This window comes from Blastomyces gilchristii (assembly GCF_000003855.2).
Source record: "Blastomyces gilchristii SLH14081 genomic scaffold supercont1.3, whole genome shotgun sequence".
Taxonomy (NCBI): Eukaryota; Fungi; Ascomycota; class Eurotiomycetes; order Onygenales; family Ajellomycetaceae; genus Blastomyces; species Blastomyces gilchristii.
In genome coordinates, this window is record NW_003101680.1 from 3,060,795 (window position 1) to 3,070,689 (window position 9,895).

General features: G+C 49.3%; 2 protein-coding genes across 2 annotated transcripts; both read right to left on the minus strand.

Annotated features, from left to right (window-relative positions):
• Positions 1-23: 23 nt before the first annotated feature.
• BDBG_02292 (uncharacterized protein) lies at positions 24-3,236 on the minus strand. The gene has a single exon (XM_002627575.2). The coding sequence runs from the start codon at positions 2,542-2,544 to the stop codon at positions 457-459; it is 2,088 nt and encodes a 695-aa protein (XP_002627621.1). The 5' UTR covers positions 2,545-3,236; the 3' UTR covers positions 24-456.
• A 13-nt stretch (positions 3,237-3,249) lies between these two features.
• On the minus strand, positions 3,250-9,504 carry BDBG_16537 (uncharacterized protein). The gene is made up of 5 exons (XM_031724473.1): positions 8,406-9,504; positions 7,832-8,328; positions 6,662-7,415; positions 5,556-6,578; positions 3,250-5,491 (listed from the first exon to the last, which is right to left on the minus strand). The coding sequence occupies exons 2-5, from the start codon at positions 8,054-8,056 to the stop codon at positions 4,050-4,052; spliced, it is 3,444 nt and encodes a 1,147-aa protein (XP_031576990.1). The 5' UTR covers positions 8,057-8,328; positions 8,406-9,504; the 3' UTR covers positions 3,250-4,049.
• Positions 9,505-9,895: the final 391 nt, after the last annotated feature.

The window sequence follows — 9,895 nt, forward strand, 5'->3', positions numbered from 1 at the left end:
AAAAGACGTCGGTGTTGGGATGCAAACATGACAAACTTCATCTAGCACCTCGGCATTTCTCACACCATCCATCTATCTGCAACCAAACCATCTCCAAGCAAAGCTCAACCAACATTGAATATTTGCTGCTTCAATTGCAAATACATGGCAGTGATGTGTGGGTAGTTATGAGTAAGTTTCACTTGTTGTTTTCCCGAGAAAACTACTAATATTGGAGATAGTTACCATGCTGTATGCAACCCTAGGGAATTATTGGAGAGATTTCCTCTCCTCCAATGGGTCTATGCTCTCCTATTTTGTTATTATATTCGAGGATTCTCCTACAAATCTTCAAGACTTCTTCGAGTTATTCCCTTATAAACATTGGGATGCTTTCATTTATGTACATACAAGAACTTGCTAAGTTATGTTTATCCGGTCTTAAGAAGAAGAAATCTCGCCTGCGCAAGCCCACCGCTAGTACATGTACTTTCTCACCCGGCAAAACGCAGATCCAACGACGGAGGAATCTGATTCCGATGTCGCTGTCAGCTTGACTTCGGCATTGTACGTAGCCCACTTGTCCGCAGCGACGGCAACATCCACTGTCGTCCATTGTCCAAACTTAGCTGTGGTCAGCGCGTTGGGCAGCTCGACCTTCCAGCCTTTGCCTTTAACAGTGGCTTTAAGCCGGTATACATCCGATTTCAGGTACTCAGATATGTCCTGTGGATGCTGCTTGTTCCCACCGCTGGCAGGTGAGTAGGAGCCAGTGTTGCGGAGCTTGAACGAGCAGGTTACTCCCTTGTGTGTTGGCTTGTTGCCGCGGCTCGGTTTGACTCGGCCCCTGTTGATTTTGATGCCGCGCTTATGGGAGTCTTTCTTATCGAGTGGCCGGACAGCAACCGTGTACGAAAGAATGCCCTTCCTGTCGCGGTGAATGTCGATTATATAGAAATGCAGCCCATTGGCTTTGTCGACATACTCGTACTCACTGCCGGAACGGGTACCAGCGTGAAACAGCGCGTCCGCCAGCTGACGGAAGTCGCCGAGACTGATCATTCCTGGTGTGCCATCTGGTCTATAGAAGTCAACAACCCCCAGATCCTGAGGGTTCGCGTCAATGGTCCACTGGTAAGTGCCTCGAGACTTAGACTTGGTCTTGCTAATCATGACCCCTGAATCCGGAGTGAAGGAGTCAGGACCCATGCGGTCGATGACCTCAACGTCATAACCATTATAGCCACCTCCGTCACAGAATGGGTCAGTATCCGGATCACAAGCTGGTGACTTGTCGCTATCCATTGCAATGCGAATACCCATTAGATCGACCTTGCTTGGAACGACCGATCGGGCTGTTAAACGGGCCACAACAGTGCCCGATTTGGGTAATCCCTCGCGCGATAGCCGAACGAGGTTTTCGTTGTCGACGAGCTTGAGCTCAACCTTATCGCGGAGGGTGTGGAGTGAACCCATGGAGCCTCCCTGCGTGGGAGGGATCTTCCAGCGAGAGTGGGGCCCTCCGGGGCCATTGAAACTGCCGCGAGACAACATAGACCAAGGGCCAGTATAAGACCGTCGAGGTGGTTTCCCATATGGATTGTTGTAATTATCGCCAATATCAAGCAAGTGACTAAGCTCGTGGGCAAACACGGCCATACCAGAACTCTCGCTCTGGGTCGATGATTTTCCATCGGCATTAGGCCAGATGGTAGACGCCGCGGCCCACGACGTCCAGTCTACATAGCGAGTTTTTGCGAAGTTTGGATCTTCCGCCGTTGGAGGGCCAAATTCATCGGTGACGTCTTCCGGGGTGTGAAAGCGCATTTCGCCAAATTCTTGCCATGTGGCTGACTCATCCTGGCCCGCGGAAAGGATGAAGATGAGTTCGAAGGAGTCTGCTGTCTCATTACCAACATCCGCGCGCCAGGCCCCAAGAGCGTCAGTGCGGAGATCGATTTCGCACGTCTCGCCCGTCGGGCATGCTCCGTCGTTCATCCGCTTGTCGATACCGTACTGGAATGATTTTAATGGCAGCTCATAAGGGCCAAATCCAGTGAGGTCAACGCCATAACGACCCATAGAGTCGGTCATCCAGTACTCATGGAGCGTGTGTCCGTGGTTGACCTCACTGGGTTTGTTAAGGAAATCGCGGTAAAAAGCCGGCACCTTCTCGCGCGTAAGCCCTGTAGGCGCATTTGGCTGCGGGTTGCCGAAAATAGTTGACCCGGGCTTCTGGAGAATGGCAAATGGCATGTTCGGGTAGTCGACAGTAACCAGGGCGATGTTGAAATTGCGCAATGAGCCCCTTTTGGTCGGGTCCGCCCAGTTGGTACCAGGGGGAGACTTCCAGTCGTCCCAGGTCATATTATCAGGGTTGACCCAGTTCTGGGGATCTAGTACCGCAAAGGGGTCATTGGGCTTGTGATTGCCGCCACTCGCACTGATTTCATCTTCATTTGGCACGGCTCTTGCGGGCTGGCTGAGTAGGGACAGCGACAGCGCGCTGGTGAGCAGCGGCCCTAGGACTGCCCAAGGGGAACGAGACGCGTCGGGAAGTTTCATCCTTTCTTTGACGCTAGAGGATATAGAAAGCCCAAGGGCCAAAAATATAGGACGAATTGAGTGCTCACCTCGATTGAACGGTGAACGCACCCGGGTTAGAAATTTAACTGCTAGGAATCCTACGAGAGCGTGATAGTTACAGTGGGCGCACCCGCATTGTTATTATTTATAATTCGTTTCCACACGAATCCTGCCCCGCATAAAACCAAATCAATACCACACATACATGCACATACATACATGTTCATGGCCTGCATTCCGTGTCGCCAGCCCGTCCAAATACGGATCCTTCCACGACCTATCAATTGGTTCAGGGGTTCCGCAAATTATGAAGCAAACCAATTCTAGGAACCGCACGATGCAACCATAAACACGACGCTCGTTCAGAATGGGGTTTATCGGCCCTGCTGCAAACGTCGATATCCCGGCCGTGTTTTCTTTTGGGCGATCGTTTTGACGAAATGCATGAGGCTAGCCCAATCTTGGAAGCTCGGAGCCGCCCACATTGCTGGCTCCCGCGCCAAGATGGACCGAGACTGAGCTTGAGCTTGATCCCCTGCATTCTGCGGGGAAGATCACCGACTGTATCCGGTTCGGTTGATAACTTCGCCCGTTTGCCAGAATAGCAAATGTTGAGGAGCGAACATCTCCATCGTTCGTTTTTCAATCCCCGTCCACACTATGTATTTCCCGGAAGTTCTTTCCTTCTTCCAACCAATTCAGGGCGAAAGAGAACACCACACACTGCCTCAGAAATTCTACGGGTGCCGGCTTCAGTCTGTAGACAGTCTGCACGAGGGTTCCAAAATCTTCCGGGACGCCTGATATGGGAGTGGATATTCCTGGTTGTGCCCGCTATCCGATCCCATCCCACGTACCCCTCTTGAGTCTTGAAATGCAGGCTGTATCAGTGGAGCGAAAGTTGTTCTGTTTCCTCTGGCCGTGGGCCTTTGGCTTGGCGCTTGAACGTGGAGGAGTTGTCCAGACGAAGATGAGAGTTTGCGTTGCCCAACTCGCACGACGAAGTGCTGGCGATAATTAAATTCTAACTCAATGATCTTATATGAATATATGAATTATTTATCGTATATATAACTAGATTCATCTCTAACTAAACCCCCCTCTCAAAAAAAAAAAAAAAAAAAAAAAAAAAACAGGGAGAGCAAATTTATCTAGAAACGAGTATTCTTTGTCAACAATCACCATCAAAAATTGAACAGCCATTTTGTCATGCATCCAACCACCCATTGACAACCCCAATTCGCTTCCACTCACGCTTCTGTAAAAACAACTCTTGATGGCAAATTCGCGCTGTTTCGAGCATCAAACTTTGAAAAAAAAAAGACACACATTTTGCGACAACTTTAGGTATCTTAACGAAGAAATCGCATATCAGAGGAAATACGGAAAATTTGGGCAAAAGAAAAACAAAAAAGAGAAAAGAAATTGTAAAAATCAGTGTTTAAAAGGCATGACAAGTATCATCATATCCCTTTTCTGCAGCTTCAGACCTCCTCCTTCACTCGTCGGGGAGCAGGAACATGTGCATGGGCGCTCCGCACACGACCATTATTGCCATCTCTCCCAGTAACACTGGACCTCTCACTCTCCGGACTAAAGCTCTTCTCGCTTCCCTTCGTCAGCGTGCGAGCAAAGGAGAAGAATCCCTGTCTGAGGCCCAACTCGTGGCTTGGCCAGCGTCGCCGCAGACCCAGTCCAGCCCCAGTGCCATAGTCCTCTCCTTCCGCGAACCAGCCGGTCCTTCGTTTTACCAGCTTCCAAGCCTCCACGCCAAGCACGAATATAAATATGGATCCAAATGCCAATGCCCATTCCCAGGTTATACCACGGTGCTTGAAAACTTGCGTGTTTAGGCCGGGGATATAGACGGCGGGAAAGACTGAGACGAACCCGATAACCACAGCCCAGAAGAGGAATTTGTTCTCATATACGTCGTGGAAGAGTGGGATTGAGGGGAAACGGTCCTCGCTACGATCACGCAGCGGATCTAGATTGAACATGCTGTTGCGAAGGTGTTTAAATTCCCATGCGGAGATGAGGATGAGCCATGTGAGTTCAGCGAAGACGGCGGCACGGGCACGGAACACGACATCGCAGCCATCATTGGACGAACCGTTACAATCGAGTCCCAGATCGTCTTGTCCATTCCCGACACCATATACCACAATGACGAACGTGAGAAGCGTACAGGCTCCCATGATGACACCGTAGACCATCATGTCCGCGATTATTTGCCAAGTGAAGACACCTTTTTTGGTATCGTGTGGTGGACGATGCATCACGGAGGTAGAGGCCTTTTCGCGACCAAGGCCAAACGCAGGGAATGAAGATGTCAACATGTTAATCCAGAGAATCTGCAGCGGTGAGAGCGGGAAAACGGAGATCCCTGACTTGTCCTGGAAACCAAGTCCGACAATAAGGAGTACAACTTCACCCACGTTGGAAGTGAGAAGATGGAGAATGAATTTCTGAATATTTTCAAACATGCGTCTACCTTCCTCAATTGCATTGACAATGCTTGCGAAATTATCATCCGTGAGCACAATATCAGAGGCAGACTTAGCCACATCTGAACCAGCCATGCCCATAGCGATACCAACATCTGCAGCTTGGAGTGATGGAGCGTCATTTACACCGTCTCCAGTCATGGCACAGTATCTGTGGCGACGATGGAGAGCAGCGATCATTCGAGTTTTTGTATCAGGGGCGCACCGTGCAATTACCAAAGGGAGAGAAGGCAAGGCATCGATTTCCTCATCAGTCAAGCCGTCAAACTCTGCAGCTGTTTTCACCAAAGAGTTCGCCTCCTCGGCTGATAACGCTCCCGGGTTGCGTGGAAGGATACCAACTTCCTTTGCAATGGCTGTAGCGGTTGATGGATGATCACCAGTAAGCATGTGAACACGAATTCCAGCCATAGTACATTCTGGGAACGAAGTTAGTGACTGCCTCAATGTTAAGTGAGATAAACAAGTAAATTTGAAACATACCTTTAACGGCATCCTTAGTTTCCAACCGAGGGGGATCATACAAACCAGCCAGACCGAGAAGTGTCAAATCTTTCTCGAATTCCTCTCGGGGGATTTGCGAATGAGGGTCAACTTCAACAGGGCCAGGTTTCCGCGCGATTCCAAGCACACGTAGACCCTGTCCAGCAAGGAAGTCCATTTGCTCAAGGATATCTTCCTTAAGTTTTGGAGTCATGGGCTCTTGACTGTCTCCCATCCCAACGGTGGTGCAAAGGTCAAGGATCCGTTCGACAGCACCTTTCGTGAAAACAATGGTTCCAGGTTCACCGGCGTGGCGGTAGATAACTGTCATACGCTTCACACTACTGTCAAAGGGGTACTCAGCTAGTTGCTTCCAGCCTTGTTCGGTTTCAAGAGTCTTTTTTCCAAGACCAAATCGGTGAGAGAACACTTGGAGCGCAACCTCAGTAGGGTCGCCCATGGTCTGCCAGCTATCGGACTCTGGATCATGGCGAACAGTTGCTAAATTACACAGCGCGGCACATTGGACAAATGCCTCGAGTTCTGGGACCATCTCAGGAAGCGCATTCTGCTCAGCATCGTCCTCCTTTTCTGACGGGCCTTCGTTGCGTTCCTCGTTGCGACGTTGGTCACGTTCCTCTTTCTCAGCGGGGATATCGAATTTTAAGCCAGCTGTAGAACGCAGTGCGTCCTGCTCAGCACGTTTGCGCTCCCGCTCCAGTTCTGCCTCCTGTTTCGAAGCTGGATATTTCCCTAAAGTGATAATCCCTCGAGTGGGATTGGTGGCATCATCGGACTTTTGGAGGCTATAAATACCAACACCAGGAATCCAGGCCTTGCGGGTTACCATTTGGCCTTGGGTAAGTGTTCCCGTTTTGTCAGAGCAGATATTAGTGACACCGCCCAGAGCCTCAAGAGCACTTAGTTGCCGGACAACCACTTTCCGCTTTCTCATCTGGGTCATGCCAACAACCATAGTGATGGTTAGGACAGCAATAAGGGACTCAGGAATGATAGCAATACCTAAGGAAAAGGTAAGATAAAAATGTTAGTAAAGAATAAATCATTCTGCAGTTAAAATGTGAGATCTGGATTTCAGCACATACCTGTAGAAATGGCGTAGATGGCCACCTCGCTTGTAACGTTGAAGCGATTAACACCGAAGACAATAATAGCAAGCAAGAGAGCGCATCCGAATAGTACGTAGGCCAATTTGCTAAGCTTGATCTGCAATGGTGTCCCCTCTGTGAGGCCAAGGAATTTACCGATGCTGTCCCAGACGCGAAGAGCGCCACCCTTGAGTGGTTGCATGTTTCCATGCTTCTTTCGGGACATAGAACGACCAGCTTTGCGCTTTTTACCTTGCATAGATTGTGCAATTTTACCGATCTCGGTGTACATGCCGGTGAAGACGATGATGCCGCGACCACGGCCTTTGGTGACAGTTGCAGACGAGTAAGCCATGTTCAGGCGGTCTCCGACGCCAGTCTCCAGCTCAGTTCCAGTAGGGCTGAAATCGGTTTCCTTGGCCACCGGAACAGCCTCACCTGTTAGGATCTTCTCATCGCACTCGAGATTCATGGCTTCGAAGAGTCGAAGGTCAGCAGGAATGGTGTCTCCCATTTTGACCTGAACAATATCGCCTGGTACAACTTCGCCGGATGGGATGGTTATCTCATGGCCATTTCTAATTACGGTGGCGGATGGCGAGGAGAGGGAGCGGAGAGACTCCATCTTCTTTTCCGCCTTGAATTCTTGGTAGAAACCGACAGCGACATTTATCACGATAACAGCGGTGATCACAGCTCCTTCAACGTAGTCGGAAACACCGAATGAGAGGGCCATGGCTAAAACAAGGACCTGGTCCGAAAAATACAAATTACTATATAGTTCCCAAAACATGGTTGTGCACAATAAAGCTCCGGAAAATCCAACGCGATAAGACAAGGCAATAGCAGCTGTGAAGGGTCTCGGGGTATCAGAAAGGGTTGAGGATCATGTAGGCAACACAGAAATAAAGGTCATCTACGACCAGTTGTTTGGCGAACTACGTTCTTTTCGACCCTCCACATCGTTCATCTAAGAGCACATGGCAAAAAACACCACACAACTACTAGATGGCAGAGTAGAGAGACATAAACGAGTGAAACGCGGCTGCAATCATGAATGAACAACGGCATTGAGATTGTGGACGGGCCCCGAAAGCCTTGGTGGAATAGTGGTGGGAATCTGATGCAACAAGAATCAAGAGAATTTAGAAATGAGAAGATACGTACCAGGATCATGGCATTTGAAATTTGTTTCCCCAGCAGAGTATACCACCTCGCTGCCCCCTCCCCGTGCAAGCGGTTGGGCCCATACTCATCTTGGAGTTTCGCGACGTTGACATCGGATAGGCCAGTTTCCGTGTTCGTATTAAGGACCTGGGTAATCTCGTCGATAGAAAGCAGAAAAGGATGTTTCTCATACTCTTGTTTAGCATACTCCTTGGGGCGTCCCATTGCGCGGAGACCTTCCTATGATATTTGTAACTTGTGTTTATTTCCTTTGAACGGGTAGGCACTAGATCGTTTGGTGATCGTGTCTGCTACAAACAGATCAAGGGTTTCGGAAAAGAGTTGTTAAAGACGAATGAGCAGATTGGTAACCGGGATATTAGCCGTAATCAAGCGAAGTGGAAACGTAGAATGGCCTAAAAAGAGGCGTGGTGAGATTCGGAGCTTGAATAACCAAAAGATGTTGTTGGGTCAGTAGACCCATTCGGTATATAGATCTAGAAGCACGGACGAAAGGCACAATGATTAGTACGATCTGATGGCTGTTAAAAGTCGGGAAACCGGAATGACCCACCAGACGGAAGTCTAACAAGACAAGAGGATGATATAGCTAGAGAATATCAACGACTATGGGTGAGCCAGTCTCATTATTATCCTGGATATCATATATAGAGCTGCAGCGTGATGACAATATATATCAATCTTTACCCTGCCTTTCCAAGAAGGCAAGAAGGGAAGAACGAAGGACTGATGACGAATGGATAGTAGCTTCCTCTTTGACGTCAAATCTAATGTGGAGAAAAGTGAAAGATTTGATATTAGTTATTGTTACTATAGAAGGGAAAGAATGCCTGGCAAGATGAGAAGGGCAACGAACCAGCCAGAGTGGGAATATCGTCGGCTTTATACAATCGCCTCCGGGATTCCTCTCACAGTACCAAGCCCCGATAACAAAATGCTCCGGCATTTCCGATGATGAAATCGCCCCCTCTCCGCCGCGGCCTCAAGGTTCTTGGCTTCAGGCAGAGCCATGGATAGCGCAAGCCGTCCTGACCAGTGGGAAGCCTTGGTTCTTGGCGAGTTCCGCCAAAATGGCCCGCACTTCCGTGGGCAGCCTGGGCAGGTGGGCAGGACTGTTCAAAATGCACCGATCTCAGCGCTTGAGGCTTCTACTATGCTAAAGCATTATTTTCTCTCCACTGTCTCCACACCCTGTCTGCTCTGTGCTCACTGCTCAGGGCTCAAGAGCCTCCTCAATTCTCTTTCTCAATGAGATTGTGTTTCTATTATTGGTGTGACGCACCACCCCCCACAAGTACATTCTTTGATCATCATACCGAAGTCGACTGGATAGGCTGGCAAGGAATTTTGGATATATCGATTGGCCAATCGCGGTCAGAGTCGCCCGTTAGTAAAAGTTTCCACACTAGCAAACCTAAAGCCTGGTAGCCGTTTTGTTTTCTCTGTTTGGCGTATGTACGGAGTATAATAATTGTTGTGCCTCGTTTTTCAGGAAAAAGAATGATAATAGACAGGGAGGGAATATCCAACAGGCGCAAAGCTGATCTCCGTCATGGCCTGTAGGCTGTTCGTCGGGATGTTATCATCCATGATATGATCCTGGCTGCTGGCGTCTCGAAGTTGTTCAGAAGGCTGGTAGTGCCTTGGCGGCTGTCTTCGCCCCAGGTTATGATGGTTATCTCAGCATGCTCAACTCAGCCTCTCTTGTTCGATATTTTCGGATTAGCGCGAGCAACTAAACGCCTTTAGCCTTCTGCCAAGCGCTGCTAACGTCTGGACCAATCAGAGACCTTCCACGTGCTCATGACATAATATTCCGTGGCAGTAGTTCGGATTGGGTTAGCTCGAAGTGGAGTTTATTGCCTGGGGCCTGACTGACTTTGGTCTGCCTTACCAAGTCTCGGAAGCCCGCTGCGGTGGAAAATGAAACACCAGGGTAGTACGAAGGACTGTACCAGGGTTTCTGACCTGTCTTCCTCTTTTCTCCGTTCTCCCACCTTCGCTGCCCGTTTGAACCTCGTCGGCTATCCCCCTGTCCCCTAT